Genomic DNA, 25,378 nt, shown 5'->3' with positions numbered 1-25,378 from the left:
GCATGCCTGCTGTCTGCCTGCAGAACAAGTCAAACTCCGCGCCTGCGAACTGAGGGCACTGCTTGGCTTCTCGGGGTTTCACACCATGGGTGCTGATGAGGCCAGGATGTGGGATAATGTTTGTTCCCAGCTTCAGTGCTTGAGGGAACAAAAACCAATATAAAACCAACTCTAATCTCCATTGTTAGCTCCAGCCTTTATTTTATAATCTTAACTTGGAAAAATAAAATAAAATAAAAAAAGGCTTCCCTGCATCCTGTTGATAAATAGCTCAAAGCCACACACACAGCTTTTCATGTTTTAAAGGACATGCCATTGCCCAGGCCACCATCTTAACAAAGGCGGTCCCATACAGGGTGCTGCTGGATACAGAGCCCCTGGTTCCTCGGCCGCACTCTGGCTGGCAGCCTGCAGCATTGGCAGATAAAGGCCAGGAGCCGGGAGGATAAAGAATCAGCATTATTCTACACTAGGAGGGGGAAGCCTTTTCCATTTTTTTCCCCAGCAAACAATACAACCAGAGGGAAGAGGAATGTTAATTGCCAGAATCTGCTTTGTATACAGCAACAAGCTAATAAGGCTGCAGTCATATTTCTCAAATGTCAGAAGTCACAAGTCAGATAGCAGCAACTGACTTTAGTGTGCTGTGAAGGTCTTTTTCCATGAATAACAGCACATTGTCATCTTTCACTGCCATTCTCTCTCTCTTAGCTATATCAGGCCCTTCATTTTGTATAAAGTATTTAACCTTATGGGTTTTGTTGTGGCTTTAAACATGAGGAACATATTAAGGGAAATACCACAGTTAAGAGCTCATCCTTTTCTCTGCAGTTAGAAAATGAAATGACTTTCAAAAATCAAAGTAATGTCTCTTCAAATTAAACCTAGAAAATATTGCTAATTGTTTTGAAAATAAATTTAAGCTCTTGTGATATTTATATTTGTGCAGATGTAAATACTAAACTCAGCTGGATTTTTTTTTTTCTAATACACATTTGTTTAAAAAAAGGAGATCTCATGTGAAAGACAAGAAGCTTTGGTTAAAAAAAATCTTCAGAAAGAAAAAATGTATCTAAATCACAATTATTATTTACATTAATAACTGGCACTGTAACAGGATTATCAAGTGGGGGCATATAGATGGCTCAGTTTAGAGATCCTTTTCTGGTTTCCACATTGTATAATGTAGTTTTAGCAGAACTGAGAATCAAGCCAGCCTCCTGTATGCTATAGAATATTTTAAATGAACTTCACATTAACTCTCCTTGAACCTTACTAAAAAAAAAAAAAAAAAAAAAAAAAAGAGAAAGAGAGAAAAAAAACTGCCCAAATGGTTCATATTCCTTTTCATAAGGTACAATGTTTTCTACACTGAACCATCATCCAGCCTGAATAGCTCCACCAACCAAGCACAGGGCACTGGCTACTTACCAATTGTTCTGTATCTTGCCTGGAATCCAAAGCCTGTAATGTGTGAGTCGGTGTAGAAGTTGAGCAGCATAGGTCCAAAGACACTGACTGTGTCAGGGAGCTCATTACCACAGAGCGTGATGACAGGGTGTGCAGTAACCCTGGTCCCGCTGAAGATGCTTACTCCATCATAAAGACAAATTCTGCTCAAGAGTGCTGGGACTGCATGGATGCATAATACAGAAGTATTAGCAACATATTTTTCTTGTGACTTATTGAGCTGCGAGTACACAGGCCTCACACAGGATAAGAATTAAATTTTATATTACTTTCCATTCCAGGATCTCAAGATCTCATTTGCTTTCTGAGAAAGCAAATGCCTTATTTTAAGATGCAGAAAAACTGAGGGAGAATAAGGCAAAGAGACCTTGTCTATAAAGCTTTGGATTGGTCTCATTCAATGCACCCTGGGAGTTTTCTTACTTTTTGCTTCATCATTTACAAGCGTAATGGAAGCTGGGTTGTCACGTGTTTATCGAAGTAAAGTTGTCATGTTTAGTGATCTGTTAGCAGCAACGGGGCAGTTATTTTAACTGCAAAGGATTAATCAGGAATTATCTACGTTTATCAGGAGACACTGTGCCTATTGGTGCAGAGGAGTGATTCCTGCAGATTGTCCAAGCGCTGTAGAAAACCGGGTGACTTCTATTGAACAAGAAGACAGAAAGGAATGGAGCGATCATTCTGTTTCACAGTAATGACAGAGTAATGCAAGCAGCAAGATGTGTTGTAGATGGCCTCTGGAATTTTAATTTAAAAATTCTTTCTGCTCTCAATGAAGACCATGTATTCTAATGTGCTTTAGAATTATGCCAAAAGTGTTATATAGCACTAGTCTGTCCCTGATTAGAGTTACTAAGATAAAAACAACCAGCTGTATCAGAAAGCTGATTATATCATTAATTACAAAGTAAGTAAAAATGTTCTCCATATCCTGCCCTACTATGAGAACACTTGATAATGTGATATAATTAAAAACATAATCAATTTTAAAATATGAAGAAATGTAAAAAAATGAAACAGAGACAAGCGGAATTTAAGAACGGGAAAGATTTGAGAAAGCAACTCAGATCTCTTTCTGAAAACATTTTGGAGAAAGGCATGATGAGAAATGGATTTCTCAGCAAAGCAAAGGTCCATAATACCCATCACAAGTTATTTTGAGTTGCTGCACTGGAAAGAATAAGATGGTTGACATGGGACTGCAGGCAAAAGGCTTAATTTCTGGCTTTGAATCGTCCTTGTTTGGGTCAATATCACTTATGATCTCTGAATCCTGGTGGGCAGGATAATTTTTTGATCTCTATCCTGTTCTCTATACTCTTGCTCACACTTTTGCTTAATTTCTTATCATACTAAAATGCATTATTCTGTAAATTCCCCACCCTCAGGTTCCTTTATCCTATCTCCTCATGTCATACTCCCAGCCTCTGAACATACTCAGCACATCAGCAGCAATACTTCTCTGTGGTTCATTTCCTCTAATTCTATCTTAGATAATTTCTAGTCCAATTTCTGCCCCTTGCACTACAATGGAACTGTTTTCATGAGTCTCCAGAGATCTTTTCTTAGCCAGATGTCAGACCCACATCCTCTTTGAGCTGACAGGCATTTTCCGCATAGCCAGCTCTGTTCTTCTTCATAAAACCTTGCCTATTAAGAGTTTTTGCTCATCCTTCTGGTATTACTGTATTCTCTTTCCTAATACATCCATGAAAATTCAATGAGGCATCTCCTCTCCTGTTGTCCTCTCTTTATCTCCACATTAGCTCTGTATAATCTCATTTACAAGGGCAGATAAAACTACTGGTTCTATGTTTATAACTACATAGGTCTTCTTCCCTCCTCCAGGCCTCTTTCTGTTCATACTAATTTTTTTTATTTTTTTACTTTTGTCTCTGAACAGAACCTCCAATAGGAGAGCTTTTTTTTCTCTCCTCGACTTCTCTGGCATTTTCTTTCTGGACAGCCTCATCATTTTGCCTGGCCTGATTAGATCCACATGTATGATTTGGATCTCTCTTGGTCTTCGCATCCAGGTTAGATGTAAATATTGTCAAGATATTTGTCCAGTTATTATCATAAAGATACACTCTTTCCTATCCTCCTGCGTGCCTGTGGCTCTCACCCAGGAAACAGTGATTTTCCAGCATGGCTACTGTACCATTTGCTCACTAGCCTTGCCAATATTTTTTCCAAATACTACTGCAGAGATCAATTACTTGGCCTGATGTTGTGAATATGTCCCTCTCTCCTTAAATTTCTGCACTTATTTGCATTCAAGGCCTTTTTATTGTCTATCTCCTCTCTATTTATCATCTCTTGGTACCTCTCAGCACTGATACATTGACTCCTGAATTCAAAGGTCACATGATAAAAGCTTCAGTTGTCCTTACATTTTGAAATATGACTTTGTGTTCTCTCTTTTCCATTTAGCAGGAATTTATTAGTAAAAAGTTCAGACCAGTCTCATTATTCTGCAAAAAATAATTTCTTTGATATGATACCAGCAATAAGACCTTGACCGCGTTTAGGCGCCTAACTTTCTGATCACTAAAAACAATGTCTTCTTCCAATTTTTCTGTCTATAGTCATAGATTCTGTTTCATTTTGCATTGGGGCAGAACCCTTCTTTCATTTAATGTTCAAAAAACTTAAAATAATGAGGGTTTGGTTGACAACTGTAGCATCTGGGATTTATGGTAATAGAAATATTAATTACTGATGTAGGAGAGTCATTAACATAGATGTATAGTCCTATGCAATATATTAACCACCTACATAGCACAAGATGCAATTTTGAAAGCAAGGAATTACATGTCTTTTATCTATGTCTTTCATATATATGTATATATATGTATATAATATATGTATCTTTCAAAATAATCTATTGCAAAACGTCTATTTTCAGAATTGCCTAGTAACACCTCAAAAAGCAGATACAGGTGACTCCACAATGAAGCTGTGACCATATCTAGATTGCAAAATTACATTTGCTTTTTTTTGTTTGTTTGTTTAAACAAAAAAGTTATTAAAACATTTTTTCAGGTTGACATGGTATCAACACAATGCTGTTGCTTTGTATGGACAGAGAGTAAATACTACAGAATTCTAAAAGCAGATATTGGAGGAGGCCCACATCCATTTCCCCTAATTTTCCAACGTTTGGAACTCAGACTTTGTTGGATCTTGTACCAGAAGAATATCACAGCCATTTAATAATACACTACCTATCCTGGAGCTACATTTGTAAGGAATTTCATCTGAACAATGACTACAAACAACAGAAGGATGTGATTAATTATTTCCTAGATATGACTAAATATAGATAAAGTTTTATGACTAATTCTAATGTTAGATTTGCGTAGACCTTTGATCCAAGGAGTAAGGACAGATGTACGACAATGTTGATCACTGTCACAGAAATGAGACAGAGAAAACAAATGCACTTCCATCTGTTTGGTTCTTTGTAAAATAACACAACAGTGTCGGACATTCAGAAGCAAAGAGCAACCTGTGCAGCTTCACAAAGTAGGCAAATTAAGAGAGATGTTCTGTAACCATGTCATTTGGTGCAGGAAAAGACATTTTTCAGGCTGCAAGGAAATCACAGAGATTAAGTCAAACTCATTTCACAGGGTTAATCTTGCCTATGTTTTGCTGACTAAATCTTAACTGTCATGTGTGAGCTACTGTTTATGGCTTCCTGTAATAGTCAACAGGTAAAGAGGGGCCTTCGGAAGGCAATTCAATCCACCTGTACAACACACTTGTCCTTGAGTTTAAAGCACTATCTTTTGCACTTCACTACAGGAGAAGATAAATCTAGGTGATAAATCTAAAATAGATGCCTATTTTCAGGACATCGATGTCAGACAAAAATAAATTTCCTACCTACCAGGAAGCAGACAATTTAGATTAAATTTTGATCACAAAATCAACAAATACGGTTTCCTCCACTTTGCTCTTGCTCTGAGTTGTTACTTGCTATATTTAGTGCTTAATACATATTTCATATTAGGTACACGCATGTCATGTTCGTTTGGTCCCAGATACTTACATAGTATCACTGCTGTGGGTTAGCAGCCTCATTTGGAGTTGTCCTTTATAATCAGAACAGGCATCTCACCATAACTGAAAACATAACTACCATACAGCAGAAATCTGTAACTAACCATGAAGTCATTCAATCGTGTAGCAATGTGTCACTGTGCTACAGCCAATTACTTTCCGCCTTCTAACTTTCTGGAAATGATATCTCAACCAGTTAAGTCAATGAGATATGTATGCCTTATAGGCATTATTTTAGATACTTCATTTCATTACTAAACAACCATGAAAAAAACAATTGGATTTCTTTTCAGAGGTCAAATAGGTAGTAAATTATGTTAATTGGAAATGTAGCTAAACTTTAAAAACCCAATCCAGAACATCTGTACAAGTATGGTGAAGATTTTAAAGGCCACACTCAGCCACAAGCTAAGCAGGTGCAACGCTTCCTTGCATATAGAATAACTGGAAATGGTTTTAACAGATGCTGTCAAATATTGTCCTGCCTTTGCAAAAGAACTAAGGGAGTTCATGCTGAAAACCCCGAGGCACATGTGCTAAACAGATTCAGTGAGACTGATGAATAGAATACATTTTCACTTCTGCATGATAGTTTGCAAGATGGTGGTTTCAATATTTTTTCCCATTTAAACCCATGCAATTTCTCTTTGTTATGGGGCTATATTTAAAGACTTTCTGAAAAAGATTAATAACTACTGGAAAGTGTCATACTTCCTCTTTTGTAACCAGCTATCCTTTAGCTGATAACCAAAGTTCTTTCATGGCACTAAAGACTTCTGTTTTGTGTAGCCTACGGAAGCCAATAACAATAAAAGGGCAAACCTCCCTACAAGAAATAGAATACCTTTAATATTTTTTAGGTCTATGTTTATTATCATGTCTGTATCACTTGCCTCTTTGGTTTAACCTTTTTACTAATGAAAGCTTAAGTCCATTTATAAATTAACTGCATGTACATACAGAATAGAGATTAGTAATTTAATAATACAGATGTCAAAATAAGCATCATCTATTCAACCTAATGTTTTAGTGTGTCTGCTGAATAATAATGTCTCCTATATGAATAAATTATGTAATTTTTGTGGATTACATTTCAAGTTGTTGGGTTTTTTTAAATCTTAAAGTAGCAGTTTGTACTGGGAGATGAACAAAATGCTTCAGATAATACCATAATATAATGAAATCTTTTTCTAAAACCTAAATTAAGTTTGGGCTACAATACCTTTGGATTCAAAACAGTTCAAAAACTCAAAATGAAAATAAAGGAAACCTATTTCTTTGTGATTTGATCTGAAGAAAAAATCAAATTATGCATCCCAGCTCAGTAACAAATTAATCAAAAATCTTTTTGTCAAGGTGACTTCAAGGGAACCAAATTAAGAGAGCCTCAAAATATATGATGCCATACAAATAGTATGGACATACTGATTCCTTTTTTATTTTAATGACATCTCCATCCATGAAAATTTGACCCTGTCAAAGTCTGGAAAGTTTAACCATCTGCACCAATAAGGCCACATATTATATCTATTATTTATTGGCTAAATGGTAACAACATTGAAAATCTCAAGAGGGAATTTTGTTCACGGTAAAGTACAGGGTGACAACTTTTACAGTTTTTCAGATACTGTAGTCTTTCACCTAATTTCACTTTCAGATGTTTTTGCATTCTTGTATAACACCCAAGTGTATTTATATCCATTTTATCAGTTAGGGAAACAGACACGCTGAAAAGCAAAACTGGCCTAAGATCAAAAAGATTATAAGAATCAATAGTTAAAAAAAAAAAAAAGGCAGGAACAAACATACAAATTGGCCACAGTCCTTCCTATACTCCAACCATCTGGCAAATTCCCAGCTTCATTACTGCAAGATGCTCAGCAAGTGAGATACTCTATCTTCATTCTTCTGGAGGCCTTCGCTGACACAAAACTGACCCCATGCACACTCTCTCTGCAGATGTTTGCCAGTAAATAGTTTTTAGAATGGACCAGCAAATTAAACCATCAACCATTTTCCATGACAGAACACTTAAATGTTTTCAAGTAGGAAGTTACATTCATGGCACATACTGAAATTACGAAGAACCAGTTACCTTCCAAGTGGAAAGTCTCAAACTCTAGGATCACCAGTGACTGTGGTCCCTGATCTATGATGTAACTGCAGTTCAAGTTGTTGTCATACTGACCGGGGTAGTTAGGAGAGACAATACGACCTTCAGGGCTGGTGAAATTTCTTCCGCATCCTGCAAACAGAAATAAATAAGACATGGTTAAAATCCAGGTGATAAGCTCATTTCCATTTGCAGTGTCAAACCCAATAATGTATGCAAGGACCTCATCTTAATGGATGATTCAGATGATCTGAGCCAGGGAGATTAATACAGATCATGATGGCAAAAGTAGGTCTTACACAAGCATATAGTAATGGTTTGGGGAAACACAGTGCCTTCCTGCTCACAGCACTTTCAGCCTCACATACCATTTTTGCGGGTCATGAATAAGACCAGACCATAGCCCCTCAGCCAACTCACCAGAAGGACACAGCACTGCTGTTCTTACGGGTTTGGAAGCTGCACATTTCACAGGCCCTGGGTACACTCAAATGTAGCTTAACTGGCTGTAGGTGAGAGGGCACATCAGCAATGTTGCCTCATTTGAAACTGCCTGTGTTAGCCCAAGTGGTAGCATTCTTGCTTCAGGGCTGATGGCCAGTAGCAGGGCCATCTCTGGGCTGTTTTGCTGTACACAGAGACAGGCCAGGTTTGCCACCTAGAACTACTCAAGCACACCATGCTGTTCATTTTCATGGAGCTCACTCTGATCCAAACAACCTTTACAACATGTCACCAGGGGTTTCTCTTTATTTTAAGCCTATGGTTTTATTTTACTAAGAATTATTATTATTATTTTTACTATTATTATTATTATATTAAACCTGTAGCTACAGGCTTAAAATAAAAGAGCTCAGTATGCAGTAAAATATTGGTGTAAGTTTAGAAACCGGCCTATGAAGCCTGTGATTGACTCCACTAGGAGGTTGCACTTCATTGTTAGTTGTTACTGACAATGTTAGTGCAGACATTATAAAAACAAAAGCCATTTCAGTTCAGGATTCTGTATACTTCCATAGTGTCTTCCACTAAGAATTTAATTTCTCATTGTTTTAATCTGAATCAAGCAAAAAGAAAATGTTTCCCTTTGGCAGCATCCTAAAAAAAATAAAATAAAATAACAGCCAGTGGCAATTGAGTACTACCTCCTACACTTCCAGTGGGTATGACCCTCACAAAGCACAAGCCATGGGGAAAGTAATGAGAGGCCCACCCAAGAAATGCCACTTGAACTATGTGAAATGCAAATACAACAAAGCAAAGCAAAAGCCTTGAACAGATGTTGAGAAGTCATCTCTCCTCCCGAGAGCAGTTTATGTGAAGAGCATGGGCTACACCATACACAGGAGAAATTACCATAGTGTGCTTTGAAAAGAAGACTAGAGATAAATTTCTAAATGAAGACCAGATCCTTTTTCCTTTTTAAAGAAGATTATGGCTTTTGCTTCCAAGTACTTCCATTAAAGAGAAAAAAAAATCTTACCACTTAAAGCCTATTTATTTCTTTTCAGCACACTGAAAAGGCAAAGATGGCTAAGAATAACTACAAAGTTAGAGCAGCATGGAGGATTTTCAGTGAGTCCCAAAACTGGGGCACACAGTGCTGCTGTTGTGTTCAGTAAGGGAATTCTTGTGTTCGAAACCTGGGCAGAGGCTTCAACACCTTGTTGGACTGAGGTCTGACTTGCTCATACAGACCAAACTAATCTGAAATGGAAGATTTTGTACCACTTACTGCTTATGAAAGATGCAGAGAAACCATGCCCGGGAGCATCCTGAGATTGAAAAACTGTAGTTATCACATTGCTTGGAGCAACAACAGGGGCAGGAGCTGAACTTCCACATCCTGTGGTTAACAAAGCTTCTTCTTCTTCATCATTTCCTCTCCACACCTGACAAGGCCAGATTGGAAATGGTTTAGTGCTTTCAAAGCCCATATAGTCTGTGGGAACCAATTACCATGAATTCCATATATAGTTGGTTGTTCTTCCAACAGACTTAAGGTCCCTCTCATCTCTCACTGAAACTTAGTTGTCTACACTGGAGCTATTCACTCTTTGTTCACTTTACAGTCAGTGGAGACAAAAAGACTTCTCCAAGGAGTGAATCATAGAATAATGTGGGCTCCCAGGGATCCCTGAAGGGCATCTGGATGCCACTTGCTCCAACCCTTGCTGAGAGCAGGGCCAACTTAGATCAAGTCCCAGGAACTAGAGAAAAATATTTTATGCACATCATTACCTACCTCCATTTTGTCTCTGCTATCTCCACACTCTCTATGAGTATGAATATCAGTATAAACAATGAATTGTGCAATCCTTGTGCTATTCATAAGTCAATAAAAAACGAAGGTAATGTAGAAGCACCAGAAGATCTGGATCCTTATCCTTAATATCTAGCGTTGCTAGTCAAAAATGATTCCAGGTTTTATTATGTTGGATTCAATTGTTCAGTGACAAGTATCAAATGATGGAAAGGGTTAAAAATCAAGTATTCATAAAAATTAATAAAAAATTATTATTTTTAAAAAATATTAGTTCAACTGTATCAATAGCCAATTTCAGTTCAATCAAACTGTGCATTCAAGAAACACATGCATGCTTAAGTAGTCATTCAAGTGAAACCCACTTCACGTAATTATTTAAACATGTACTTGAGGTTCACAGTTTAAGCACTGAATTTTGCCACGCACATAAAATGAAGCACAGGCATAAATGTTTGAAGTTTGAGTGCTTAAATCATTTCCTGAATCAGGATGTTTATTGCCAAGGATTTGAAACTTATGCTTTAAGAAAAAAAGCAAAAGGGATTTACTGTAATAATAAATTTATTTTTCATCAATGTGTTTAAATGGTTTTTGATTGTCTTGTATACCAAAAATATATGAAAAATAAATAATATTTCATTTTTAAGTTAATGTGTTTGAAATAAGTCTGACTGGAACTAAAACAACCATATGAAATTCTGATTGCTATAAGAGATCATCCTATAGAAAGGGTTAGCCAAGGGTTAGTCTGTAAGTGTAAGCATATGAATACCCTCATTCATCTGGCCAGGTGTGAGAGGCAACGGATGCTCACAGGATTAATACGAACAGTCCATGGCCTGTTCAAGGTTTTGCAAAGTCACTATTGATTTGGGATTTCTCTTTTTCAGCTGCTCAGCTTGGAGTGAATATGAGAAACTTACCCCTGTTCAGCACTTTTGCATATCCAGACACCTTCATACATCTCAAATGGGACATTCAGAAATGGAGGTGAACATCACCAAAAATTGCAGGTTTGTCTCTAAGGACAAAATCTCCAATTGATATAGTTTTGCCCACACTATTTAGGACAGTTCAGAAATTTGAATTTAAAGCACCTTTATTGGGTAATATTAAGACTTTTATACTACCAAAACTTTATTGTAATATATTACAGCGGTTAATCAGTGGAGCAGGCTATGAAAAGACAAATCTGTTCTTTTTTTTTTTTTCTACAACCTTCAAAAATGAGTGCAAGTGAAGTTTGTAAGTTACTAGTTGTAGGTCAGATGTAAAGCTGCTCAAGTCTTCCTACATGTTGTCAAATTATGTTTGCCCTTTATTGCAAGTGGGAGTTGTACTGCTGTGGAGAAAATGTGCACAAAAACATTGTGAACAGATGCCAAATGCCTGAGAAAAAAGTAACAGCGTGAAAAATTCAAAGCATGTCCACTCCATTCTACTGCTTTGAAAACAAGTGGCTCTTGACAACCTATGAAAGATAAAATGCAATCTTTGTTGTTTGAAATAAAAAAAAAAAAAAAAATAAGGATTAGAACAATTTGGACAGCTTAGAAATTTTGTAGATGTATAGTGTCACATTCCTGTTTTATTACTCATCAGAATAATTGAAAAGGTCTTTTCACTGCAGTAACTTTTCTCATTATTTCCTGTTTCTGAATCAAATGTACTTTTCTCATGTTTGTCTTTTTGGGGGCAGTATGTAAGGGGAGGGGTCCCTGCTGGAGGTGGAGCCCCAGGTGCTGCTAACAATTAAAAACATATACAAGCCTGTTCTCAAAGCATACAGGAAATTGACTGTATTGGTAGAAGGACTCCATTGTAAATTACCTGATTTTTTTTGTCTTGACATCTTAACCATGACACAATTGTAAAACAAAATTCTGGAATGATGACTTCTTACAGCACTGCGCTGCTGATCTCATGCCAACAATCATTTTACCTTCACATAACTGCTCTGGCAGCTTCCATCACTATCTGGGATCTGGAAGTTATTGTGGAAGTTCATCTCCAAGTGTTTGCTTTCATGCGTAATGATGGTCCACATGCATCTGGTGTTCACAGGAAAGTTTTGAGGCCAATGAGGAGACTTGATCGTACCGCTATCTGAATGAAGGATTCCACCACATCCTGGAAAAATGAGCAATGGGTGGGAGAAGTGTTCAAATATTTCATGTTGGTGCTCTCAGAGAACTTAGCTTTGAATGGCCACTTACTTCTGAGGCTCTGAGACTGAGAGAACAGAAGCCCCAGCACACGTTCGTACCCATCGTTTGATTAATTTCCCTTCTCCCTACCCTGCAGCAGGGAGGGTACTACACTCCAGAAAAGGTCTCTCCTTGCACTTCACTTTCTTTTCTTCACAAGTTCTTTCTCCCTGCCGTTTTATACCCTTTTGCTCTGGTCCATCAATATGCCCCTGACAATGAGATGTGGGTATTGCTCACATAAAGGGTAAGCATTAATGAGGAGCTTCTCCTGAGACTATGCTGGTTCCCTCCTGCACAACACAGCATGAACATCATGACTGACAGCCATTCATAAAAGTACCCTGGGGGGGAAAAAAATATACTGCCAATTTTTTTCATTTTCTCACTCCACAAAATGCGAATATTGCAGTTCCACATGTGAATCTACTCAAGCTACATCCGTTCACCCAGATCAAAATAGTGACTTCTCCCCAGCCCAGGCAGCCCTGTGGATCTCAGTAGGATTATGGAGAGGGCTAAAAAACATGCCTTTAAAAATTGTTAACAGATTCATTTATAAAGGGGAATAGCTGGTCATGTCTCTGTGGCAGCTCATGTTCTCATATGTAATAAGCTGAGTTAATTTGAAACATGCTTGCAAATACCCTGCCAAGAATAATTTACTAGAGCTATGCGTACAGTACAAGCAACCCATTATTATTTCAGAGATGATATAGTAAAAGCACGAATAGAGAAAAAAGAAAAAAAAAAAGCTTTATAATCTACTTTTTTCCCCTCAATTAAAAAATATGTATTAGCTTTAAAATATTTTATTTTTCATTGCTCTGTGTTAGATAGTGGCAATTGTGTTTAGAAGGATATGAAACCAAGTTTTGTTCACACATGTAAAATGTAAACCCCCAGTTTCTTAGTGGACAAATGAGAAGAAAGCTAAGGGAAGGAAACAAGGTATGTTTAAAAAAAAAAAAAAAAGAGAGAGAGAGAGAAAGAAATCTTGGAAATCTCAGAGAGAATACCAACTATGCACATAGTAAGTTTATGCCAGTGCCTATTATGTCATTGAAAAGAGGCCCTCCTTTTAAATGAAATCCCAGTGGAAATGTGTCAAAACCTGCTTAGGTGACAGTGTATATTCACGCAAGCACAAACTATCAGTACATTTAAGAAGACACTCCCTCACACCAGGAAGTTACCAATATTCAGTTCAGGCATTTTAATTGGCTGTGTGTACTGCTAGATAATTAACTGATGGAAAGCTGCTCAGCATCAGTCAGAAGGATTACAACTGGAGGTGACACTGGTGGATGCACTGCCAGCTCTGTGCTGAAGTAGGATGATGCCATGAATTCTGCCCTGATGCCATGAATTCTGCCCTGCCACCAGCCAGCAAATCTACACTTGCAGTTAGCCACCTCCTGAAGGACAGTGTGCAGATGGTGAACTACCTTAATTGTTGTTGTTGTGTTTTTTTTGTTTTGTTTTGTTTTTGTTTTTTATCCAAAGAGATGATAATTTCAACAGAGGGAAGGTAGCACCTTGAAATGTACCCATTTAATCCTGCATGCATACCACCTTCAAAAGAGTACCAACATCACTAAAGTAGAAGAGTCTTAAGGTTGCTGAGTCACATGTGCTCTTTGAGAAACTCTGTCTGGCCCTCTGTTTTGCAACTCACTTCTTTCTAGTTTTAGGTGTTTAAATCAAATCAAACTGTGAAACAAATATTAGCTGAGAAATTAAATTTCTCATAGTTACTGACAATAGATACCACTGCTGGGAAGATAATGAGCATGGTATCAATTTACAGACATCAAGAACTGCCCGTAGAAGGCTTATAAAGTACAAAATCTTTCCAAATATTATTTCTTTGTGTGAGATCAGACAACACTGGTTTAATATGTGACTTTTATAGTACTGGCTTCTCTCAGGAATGCTGAAGATATTGACAGGTATTCCTTTTGTTCTGGAATATAAACTTTGTTCTGGAATATAAAGAGAAGGAATCCTGTTTCATTTTCTAGTTGAAAAGTGCTGGGTAGATATGATGTACTGCAGTGTTAGACCAGACAAAACAGAACAGTTTTTCTCTTACCTAGAGATTCTGCTGTCCACGTTGCATAAAAGCCACCTCCTTGAATTGAATGGTCAGAGTTAAAGATAACAACTAACTTGCTGGAACCAGACCGAATGGTCCCAGGGGACGTGTTTCCACAATATTTTCCTATGGCAGGAGAGCCAGGAGAGCCACCATTCAGGATAGTAACAGAGTCCCACTTACAAAGTGAATGATTTTCAACGTGGAAGGCTGTAAAAGTAAGCTGCAAAATACAAAAGCAGCATTTAGGGCCTAGCACCAGCCACACAGGTGGAGGGTTTAGAACAATTCCCGTCAGTTCCCGTAGCCATCCTAGCACAGTGATTTTCGGGTGTGATCAGAGGTCTGACCCTGACTTCATTTTCCTTTCCTGCAAGTGTTGTGTGGAGTCTTGCTGCTATAAATAACAGCAGTTACTTAGCACGAAGGCAGAAATGAAAGAGAAACACTCAGGTTCAAAATTGGCAATACTGAGATTTAACCATATGGTTGAAGTTCAGTGTGTTTCAGAACTGTCTTGAATATGTACAAGTGCTGAACTACACTCCTGCTCTCTCACGGCTTCTTATTATGGAATTATAAGTAGCTATGTAAGCAGGAAGATAAGCATTTTTTTCTCATATTATTTTGCATCAGAATACTTAAAAGTTGCTAAAAATAATGTTAGTTGCTATTAAATCTGAGAGAAATATTTGCATGGTTGGTTCTGTGGGCCTGAATGCATCACACAAATAGACTGGGCTGGAGGGGCAGCTACTGCCCCTATCTCCTTCCCACACTGATAATATTTGTCCTTGGAGCGATATGACCACAGGTGGGATTTCCAGTTCACACATTTAGATTGCCAATTCAGTAGACTCCTGGATTTGTTGATATTGCAATATTGATGTTCATTAATGACTGCCTGGCCCTCTTCCAATTAGTATTTTTTTTTTGCCAGTTCCGGGATTGGGATCTTCGTGGAAAAGTTTAGCAAATACATAGTACGTCTTCCAGTAACTTTTACATCTATTCTTTTCCAAAAGAGCTCTACCTGAGGCAAAGACCAAATATAAATTTATCTCAAATGGTTTTAAGTTTGGAACTTTACCAGCAACTGAAACTGATAGCTTATACCAGAAAAGGTTAGTTTGCCTTCACTGAGGGGGCTGCTACTCAGTCTTTTGAAAACAGAAATTTAAGATTAGTTCTGCTTTAAAGAAATTTCTGGATTAAATAGAACTTTTGTGTTCTACTAAGATCTTCCTGTATTCCCTATAAATAAGCAAATACCTATTCAGTTATCAAAATGTCATGCAACAGAACAATTAGGACTATGGATTTGCACTTTAAAGAAATTCCCCTGTAGCTGTAAATAAAGAAAACATGACAGGGAAAATAGTGAAAATCTGCAATGTGTTTTTACAAAATTGCTTTTCAGATTCATTTATTTATTTTTGCCTAGACCTCAAATATCACTATCTAGAGTTGTTTTCCAAAGGATCAGTCAAATAATTCAGTAAGTGAAGTTTAGCACTGCTTTAAAGGTGCTTAGATTGGTCTCTCAGCAGTGTGGCTCAAGGAAGTGGCACCTCAGGCAGCTCATTTTTAGTTATAAGGATATAAGGGTGCTGTCTCATTGATGTAAGTTGTACAAGCAATTATATTGTCTTCTAGACTTGCCATTAAGACCCAAAAGTAACTTTCCAGTGTCTTGTAACTATTCTGCAGAGCTGCAAAAACATCATGCATCAGGTTATTCTCATGATATTGACAATATCCATGTGCATCTAATAACATGAGTTATTTTAATTTTCTTATACAGAGAAAGTCATCCTTTTAAAGTAGAAATCATTGTTATGGCTTGAGGTTAAATTAGATAGGGATCTTTCTATTTTCTAAAAAGCACAATCTAGGTCGGTTGCTTTATCTTTGTTTCTCCCTCTTCCTTAGAAAAGGCTGATGGGGAGATTTTTAATTCTTTCACATTTCTTATTTTCCAAATTGTTTCGAACCTCTTCCTCAAGATTCAGAGGGTGTTTCCTCACATTGCCAGTTGCACACACAATCATGGCATTTTTACTCACAGTGATGGTTGCACCTTCAGGGGCTTCCAACAACCAGGAGCAGTGATTCAGGTTGCTGTATGGCTCTGGGTAGTTAGGACTCGAGATAACTCCCCTTTCACCTGACTGTATACCACCACAAGCTGAAGACAAAAAATAAATTTTCAGTACACTTTAGGAACTGAACACCACAAGCAAATGACTGGACTATTATTCAGCTTGAAACAGTACTAAAATATATTCAAGTTGGACTGATATAGGTAAGAATGAAAAAATTATCAGGGAAAGTCCAAGTCTTAAAACCTTTGACATTGAATAACTGAGTAAGCAGATGGAATGACCTTGAGAGTTCATATTTTTTTCTGACACTTAATATAGCTCTGCAAAACCTTTGCCAATTAACATGTACAGCTGCTTCTTTTGCCATGTCGTCTATTCATTTATCTCAGACTCCTAAGCAAACTGGTGCCATTCTTGGACCAACACAATTAAGTGAAAAAGTTGTTGATGTGTCTAGATAAGCACCAAGGCTAAATTCAGCTGTGACAGGAAGAATAGTTGTGCTGGCCTGTAAATGGCAAAGTGGTATAATTTGCACTGATATGGCTCTAAGTGGATTTCAAAATGAGTGCAAAGGTTCAAGCAGCAGAATGCATCTGAGCCATGCTAGCAGTCTGGAGCCTGTTTGAAGTAAGTCAAACTTGGCTGGTGTTACCTGCTACATCCCTATTCCCAAGAGCAACCAGCTGTTCTGAGTGTTGCAGTGCATTGCAAAAACTCAAATGTGGTTCAGGGAATGGAAACAGAGAGACAGAAAATAAATCTGAAAGTTAATTGCTAGCATATGTTTGTTTTAGATGGATATAAATAGTGGCAGGAACTGTGTAACTTCTGAGGACCTCTTTGGGAGCTGATCCCATAGTATGAATTCTCAGCATCACCAAATGAATGCCAGCATTCCCCAGTAGTGCCTCAGTCATCAAGGGCAATAGTCTATCGAGCCATTTACCTTCAAACGTGTAGCGGGCCCAGAATCCTTTATCTTCTGCATTTTCATCGCTTATAAAGTGTACCCAAATCCGGGGGGCAGCTATTACTAGTGGCACTGATGGTGCAGCCTGACCACAGAGTTTGGCTATTAGCTCTCCATCAGCATCCCCTGAGCAAAGAAAGAAAACATACACTTTTTGAATCCTAAAACAGCTACAATAATGTAAAAGAATACGTAGGGGAAACATGCATTTCATTTCATCTAGAAAACAAAGAAAAGTGTATATCACACAATACTATCTGATTGTTGCATGTATTGGTGGAGTGCTGCAGTTCATTGGTGGCATCTCTTCATTGATAGAGTTCTCTTCAATGCTGTATTAACTATCCTTCTAATACTGTGGGCTGCTTTTCTCCTGTCCCTGCCATGCTGCACATCTTTGTTTAACATGACCCATCAGTCCTGAAAACACAGCAACTGATCTACAGCAGTTTTGGGGCAGAATGGTGGGAAGGGATGGCCTGAAGACCTAATTGCATGGAAGCCCATCGAGCCTGTGTTCATGGCATCCTCATTAAGGTCAACACAGATTTTGAGCTTTCTACTATGTAGAGATGTGTTTCATCCATGAACAAGCTGTCACTGCTGTATTAATCATGGGCATCTCTTTCCCAGTGAGCTGTACACACTGTTCTGTGTATGGCAAAACAAACAAAAAACCAAACCAAAACAACAACAACAACAAAAAAAACATGCTGTCATTTGCTCAAATCATTGAAACCTGAAAAGAAAGCATAACACACAGAGTTGCACTTCCATGATGCTGTATGTTTTTTCATGTTGCTGAAAGCTCTTATTCCATCATGTTGGTAGAAGTAACAGATTCTGTTTATTACTGACATATGCTCAGGAGAAGGAAAATAAGCGTAATAGTATTCCTCAAGACATGCAGGCAATGCCGTTCCTAAATCTGCTTGTCTAGTATCTGCAGTGTGCTAGTCTTAAAAGTATCTCTCTGTTCAAAAGCAACTCCTAGCTCTGTGCCAAGTATCAGTGTGTTCTTGCAAAGAAGGCAGGAGACCAGGAAGGAGAAATTTTGGGCAGTCTTCTAAGCTCAAGCATGATTCTTCCAAGTAGCATGGCTGAATAGCTTCATCCTTCAGTCATATACAGTGACACAGCCCACCATTTGAAATGCCTTGAGCCCCAGGGATAAAAGATAACATATAAAGGAATTCTATTTAAGAAAATTACACAGAGAAGTGATGAAACCTATCTTGTTAACGTGCACTAGAAATGATACTGAGCTGTACAAGCAGAAGACATTCACGGTAAAATATGGTTTGGGGAAAAATTATAACTACTTTGAGCATTAAGAGATGAAGTGTACTTTTTTGCACTTCGATCACTTTTGGGAAGTGACTGACTACATGACTTGTGTAATCAAGGTTATTCAGTTTGTACAGCATGAAAGTGTCTGGACACCAATTACTGCTTTCACAAATAGCTAGTTGGCCACAGATGTAGACTATTAATAAACAGAAAGTGTAAACAGAAGACCCTGTTGTGCCACAGGATTTGTTTCCAACTGAAAGGAATGGTCTGAAAGACAAAATCAAGAGTCTTCTGCAAAAGCCAAAGAACTCTCTCCTGAACCCAACAGTTAGGTGCATATTTAGGTGTGGCAATATGTTCAGCTGTAGTACCATGTGCAAACTACACATGGATGATAACCTAACTTCATATAAAGCTTTATGCTAACAAATTTGAAATATTAGTTTTCTCTTTTTGGTTTAAGTATTTCTCAATTAATACATAAAGTCAATTCTGTCCTTCCCTCCCACCCCCATACAGTACAATTAACTGTGTTGTATAGGTAATTCAGTAATTCAAAAGAACTTTACACACCTCGGCTTCACATGGGTTTCCCAGGTAACTTCCTGCTGAATTGAACCTTTCCCCAAATTCACATCTGCCGTGTTGGGAGTCTCAAACAGCACCTATCTGAGTTTCCTGATATTCTGCACCATCTGTATCTCATTGCGTACTGTAAGTTACTTGTCATTATATAGAGCAGTATTAGCGCATTCTGCCTATGACATGAGGCTGCTCTTGGGAAATTGCAGTTCCATTAGTATGGCCAAAATGTGCATTACTATTTAGAAGACAAAATTGCAGAGCAAAATAAGACTGCCTTTTTTCTTCTTTCTTTTGATTGTATTGCCTGAAGGCCTATGGTTCACAGTAAAGTGAGGGTAGTGGGAACAGGTGAGTAAATAATCAGATATATTTTATTAAAAATTATTCTGAATTTTCTTTTGATTATTTCCCAGTTCCAGTGCATATGTGGGAGGGAATTGTTAGGCTATGCAGCAATGCATGCTTTGGCTCTGTACATGACAAACTGATGAGATGCAACCAACTGCTCTCATTCTAATGAATGCATATGAGTACGTAACAGATTCTTGCTCTCAAACCCCCACCTTTCAGAAACAATTTCCTGGTAAATTAGAACCTGCTCTCACTGGGACTTTCCGATTCATCCTTTCAGTGAAGAAGACAGCTGGAGCTTTCATACTACACTTGGCGTTAGCTGAGCAATTTTCATATGACATTTCCAGTTGCTTGTTATTGCAGATAGCTAAAGATTCTCGGACATGCAGAGATATTACTGGTGCATCAGTCCTGTGATTGCTCTTACTTTTAAATGCTTCGTTCTGTATTTAGTGATCCAGTATCACAGGAAATAGGAATTTGTTTTTGGAGAAACATCTCATAGAGTACAAAAGTGGGGAATGCAGAACATATGAATAATTAAAGCATTCTTTAACCCACTCCTGCTGTCCCTGGAGATATCTTAGGAGCAGGGAGAAAATGGGCTGTAAATGAAATAAACTGTTGTTATGACTTCTGCCTGGCTGCATTCTTTCAAGGGATTTGAGGTGAAATTCATATTGTCCCTTGTAAAGAGAGAGTCAGGTATGTATGGCAATCCCCACAGAATAATTTATACCCCAAAGATTTATGCGCCACTTTTGCATTTTCTCCCCTGAAAGAGCGACCAGATCTGTGCACTGATTGCAATGTCAGTAAAATCCCACCCCTGGGCTAGGAGGCAACATGGAAGGCATGCATATGGACACTCTTTCAAATGGACAAACCCTACAACAATCAGGCTCTGCAAATATATATGAATATAACTATTTATAATTAAATAATATTTACAAATACAAATATATTCATAAATAAATATATATGAACAAACACAGTTGCACAACCAGAAGCTTGATAAGCTTAATCCATTCTGCTGCTGAACATACAAACCTATTCGTAACTCGACATAGTCGTACTGGCAGTCCTGGTGATGTTCCAGGTGGAAATCCTCAAAAGAGATATATATGGATGAATTGTGATGGGAGGGATTTTCAATGGTCCATTCACAGTTCAGTCTGTTTGTGTAATTCTTGATACCATCATAACCAGGAGAAGAGAAATTCCCACCTGTATATCCCATCAGAGTTCCACCACACACTGCAGAAACAATATAATTTATTTTAAAATAGTAACAATTCTTGTACGAATGGAACTCCTGTCCCTGTTCATTTTGATATGTTCATATCAGCAAGGACATGTACTGATTAGATCAAAAGTTGTTCTACCTTTTTCCTTTTTTATAATTTACTGCTGTATACAAGAGAATTCTTGCCTAGCATCCTGGAAATTATTTGGCAAGTCTTTGAAAACACGTATAAAATGAAGAAATAAAGATTATTCATAGTACCAAAATATTTCAACAACACCATCAATACAACAAGTGTTATTTAACTTTCTGAAAAAATCCCATCGCAGCTCCAATTAGATATTGCTCAGCCCTACCCATTACCTAATTCTAAACTCAAGAGAAGATTTTTCTGGAACATACCCTCAAGAGTAGTACACTCATGCTACATTAGAATGCATGTGGGGGGAACAAATCAAGTTGGAAAGACTCAAGATTGTAGTAGTAGGGCTCTGCCAACTATATCCTCCCTGGTGGATGAGCTTGCAAAAGTAGGTTAGCAGCACTCTTTCACAAGATACAGTAAATTATTTACCCCCCTGAGTAATAAGGAAACACTTGAATTATTCAAGTTGTCTGTGGCACTATGCCTTTTGGATCTCCTCATGGAATAAACCCACTTCAGTCCATCTCTTACTAAAGACTAAGTACAAAACAATAAATCAGTAGTAAGAGTAAGGACTGTGATCCATAACAGAGGTTGTTCTTTTCATTTGAAGTCCCTAACTCCAAGAATTTCCCATTTTTTCAAGTCCTTTCACCTAATTAAAGATGTGACATACTCCTATCTGGCAACTTAAGAGAGAGAAAAAGATATCAGAGATCTGTTAGCTGCCTAGGTCATTTTTTTTTTTGATATGCACCAATACTTTAGCTATGAAATGACCCTCCAAAGATCAATCATTTAATTAATTTAATTCAAACATATATACTACCTGCATCTTCACTAGATGTGTATGAGACACTGAATCCTCTGGTTGCATGAGACATATCTGTCACCAAAATGACTTTCATAGTGTTTCCAGAGGATTTCACCTCAGTGCCTGGATTTACCTCACCACACAGCTTCACCAGCCGGGGAGAGTTCTGTCTGAGGCCATTGTAAACCTGTTGGGTTAAAATAACTCTTCTGAGAACAAAATACATTCTTATGCACATCTACTGTGTCATGTAACACTGCTTCACCCTTTTAATACAAGGTTCATTAACATCTCTCATAGCAGGTTAGTTCCCAGATCTACTCAAAACCTTGAAATGAACTTCCATTGACTTGAGTAGATGAGGGTTTGAAGTAAAACTTCAAAAACACATTCCTTATTTTAGCAAAATACATTTCCTCTCTCTCTCTTTTTCATCCAAAAATTGAAACAGTTTGATTGGGGAAGAATACAGTATTTTACCTCAATATTTAGAGCTTCAATCACTTAACAGTGCAAGCTACTAATCATATTAATTCAATTTCAAATGATCATCTTTGTATTCCTTTTAAAACAAATATCATCTTTATCAAAAAATTTCCTAAAAAATATTCAGTGCTTGTGGGCATTTTTTATTAATTCAAACATTTCACTTTTTGATGATCCAGATGTAATTATGTGATCTGCACAGTTTCTTTCACACAGCCTTCAGCCTAGGAGTTAATTTCTTTCTTTCTATTACAATCTCAGCAACCAAAGCACAAAAGACATTTTGTACTGAGATTTGGAAAAAATTAGAGAGCTGAAGGCACAAAAAAAAAAAAAGAAAAAGCTGGCAGGACAGATCTTTCTTTAAGAGATCATTACTTCATTAATCGATAAAAAAAAAAAAAAAAAAACCAGCTCCCTGTGGTGTATCTAAAAGCATCTGTAGAGGAAAACAAGGGCATGATCACCTGCAAATCACAACGGAGACCTACTTCACCCCCTCACATTTGTACATGAGCTAGCTTCTGATCATGCTAAAGCTAATTCCAGCACTACTAACCCGGGAAAATTAACAATATGTGCTGGTAGGACCCAGGATACAGATAATATTTAGGAACTCTGCCTTGCTGGGGGAAAAGGGCTAGGGAGGAGATAGACTCATTATGACTTTTGCCTTAGTCTTCAGAGCATCACACTTCACAGTACTGTCTCCCTTTCCTGCAGTTTTCATAGACAAGTCATATTTGTGAGACATTTATACATCTGACCAGGCCCAATGTGTCAGGCTTGAAATTCTTTTTGCATTAAATAGAAATCAAAAATAACCATGCTAAAATAACTAAAATATATCTTTTTGAAGATGGAGGGTGATAAAGAGGTAGAATTTCCTGGGATTTCCCTATCTTTTTTCCAGGATATAAGAGGTCCAAAACATTATTAGCCGTTTGTTGCAAACTTTGGCTACCCCTCTCCCCAACCTTTTTTTCTTTCTTTTTTTTTTAATTTGTTTATTTTTTAATTAACAACAGTAAGTAACAACAGCAATAACAACCTTCAAAGTCAAAAGAGACCTGGAACTGACTGATGGACTTTGTGTCCACAGAGAGGAAACACTGAAGGCTTTCAAAAAACCCCACAGCTTTTTTCCATAATTAATAAAGAGCGAATTCCAAAGATTTCTATAGGAAAAGGTCCTTATATATATATATACACACACACATATATATACACACACATATATATATGTATACATATATACACACACACATATACTACACACTCATATATATGAGGGTGTGTATATATATATACACACACATATATACATACATACATATACACATACACACTCTACGGAGATGGGAGGACAAAAGCATTCATGAGACCTGGATGCTAAAGGCTGACAGAGAAGAATGTGAGCAAGTTAGGGCTGTATTATGAGAAACTTGGAGATCCCACAGTGGGTATATCTGGATGTCCACAAGAGACTGGAATAGCCGGAGGTGCCTCTACCCACAGTTAAATTAATGAAGTTGAAGACTGATCCTTCAAGTCCTCCCCTCCAGCTGGCCCATGAATTCCAGAATGTCCATACTTTAAAACAAACAGATGAGTCTAGACACCCTGCAGAACTAACTTTCTTTTATCTGTTTCCCCTGGATGAAATTAGGATTTGTTTTAAAATCAGATAAATTACCTTTCAGCTATATTTTGTCCATTAATGCTCCGTAAAGTGATTAGGAAGAGCATTTTCTGCCTTCAGACACAATACTCACAGCCATATAATCTGATGAGCACCTCCAATGTTCTTCAGTCTTCATATCATTAATGGTTAGGGTGACACGTCGTCCTTCTTCCACTGTGATCCTCCATTCACACACTCGATTATGTGGGTATAGGTTGGGATAGTTGGGGGAAGTAAATGTTCCAACAGGGGCAGTAAAATCCCCACCACATTCTGAAATACCCAAATGTTAGGACACTTCTTAGAGTAAGGCATTACTTATAGACTTAAAAGAAACAAACAAAAAAAAACCACCTCCAACAACAAAAAACACATTAATAATGCAAGAAAAAGAGACACTGAGAGCTTGATTAGCTATGCCTGTCCTCTCCATATGTTTTTCTAATCAGCTGAGCTCCTGCCAGCCATAAAAGAAGTTGAATGATAATAGACCATAGCAGATCCAATTATTAATACGCCTTTCTCTGAAGGGTTTATGCCAGACTTCAGAAGGCTGAGTGACCCACAGGCTTTGATGTCAAGTGATACAAGCCTCTCACTGTGGCAGGATTGAGACATTTCTGCCGTCAAGATGACTGGGCAGGGCCTTAGAGTGAGTAATAATGGAAGGATGGATTTTTCCACTGCTGGTTAACAGAGGTAGAGAAAAAGCCATAAAGGACTTAAAGAAACACTTTTTCAGTAGAGTTATTTTGTGTTTTTTTCCCATCTTTGTTATAAATATCAAATTTCACTCTGATGAAAGAATGTTAAAGATCTTGGGTATATAGTGCATTTTCCTTCTGATATTAATGGTGTAAGCTTACCAATTTATTCTTTGTTTCTTCTTAAAATACAGAGATAGTTTAATGGAGTGCAGTGGGAGAGTTAGTCCCTTTCCTCACACTCACAAAGTCCTACAGAATCATCTAATCTGTGTATCCACCTGCATTTCATTTTTGCTAATACAGTTTCTCTTCTGTGACTGCATAACAGGGTCCTGAGAGTGAAATAACATTCCTTTGGAGATTGTTTCCTCCTCTGTTATTTTATTGCAAAGATGAAGGATAAGAAAGCTTTCAGCTGAGCTTTTAAATGAGCTGGAAAGAGTTAAAAAGTGGATGGCTGACCACTACTGAGACCACTACTGCAAATAATTTTTTAAAAGTAGCTAGATTTTGCCAGGATAAGCATTGCAAGGACACTCAAGAATACGTATAAGAGAAGTGAGAAACAGGAATAGAACTTTATCCTTAGTCCTGGTGAAGTCATTGTGTTTAGGACAAGAGGCAATGGTGAGGGCTGGTGAACATTTGAATAGGTTGTCAAGAGAGGTTTCGGAGTGTCCATCCCTGAAGACGTTCAAAACTCAACTGCCCACAGTCCTAGGCAATCCTAGGCAATGTGCTCTATCTGGCCCTGCGTGAGG

The 25,378-nt window shown here is 37.7% G+C and overlaps 1 protein-coding gene across 4 annotated transcripts in view; it reads right to left on the bottom strand.

Moving 5' to 3' along the window:
* Nucleotides 1-25,378, bottom strand: part of CUBN (cubilin) — a 144,964-nt gene that overhangs the window by 18,128 nt on the left and 101,458 nt on the right. For all 4 annotated transcript variants that reach the window (XM_048061817.2, XM_048061818.2, XM_048061819.2 and 1 more), the window contains 10 exons: nt 24,002-24,183; nt 21,756-21,927; nt 20,586-20,792; nt 17,280-17,429; nt 16,292-16,413; nt 14,223-14,448; nt 11,863-12,050; nt 9,390-9,546; nt 7,637-7,786; nt 1,432-1,632 (listed from right to left, as the gene is read on the bottom strand). In XM_048061817.2, the coding sequence (XP_047917774.2) occupies nt 1,432-1,632; nt 7,637-7,786; nt 9,390-9,546; nt 11,863-12,050; nt 14,223-14,448; nt 16,292-16,413; nt 17,280-17,429; nt 20,586-20,792; nt 21,756-21,927; nt 24,002-24,183 (1,755 nt within the window). The remainder of the gene's footprint in view (nt 1-1,431; nt 1,633-7,636; nt 7,787-9,389; nt 9,547-11,862; nt 12,051-14,222; nt 14,449-16,291; nt 16,414-17,279; nt 17,430-20,585; nt 20,793-21,755; nt 21,928-24,001; nt 24,184-25,378) is intronic.

The sequence above is a fragment of the Anser cygnoides genome, chromosome 2 (genome assembly GCF_040182565.1).
Source record: "Anser cygnoides isolate HZ-2024a breed goose chromosome 2, Taihu_goose_T2T_genome, whole genome shotgun sequence".
In the NCBI taxonomy this organism is placed as follows: Eukaryota; Metazoa; Chordata; class Aves; order Anseriformes; family Anatidae; genus Anser; species Anser cygnoides.
The sequence above is the reverse complement of the archived record's forward strand: the minus strand, read 5'-3'. Positions and strand labels throughout refer to the sequence as shown.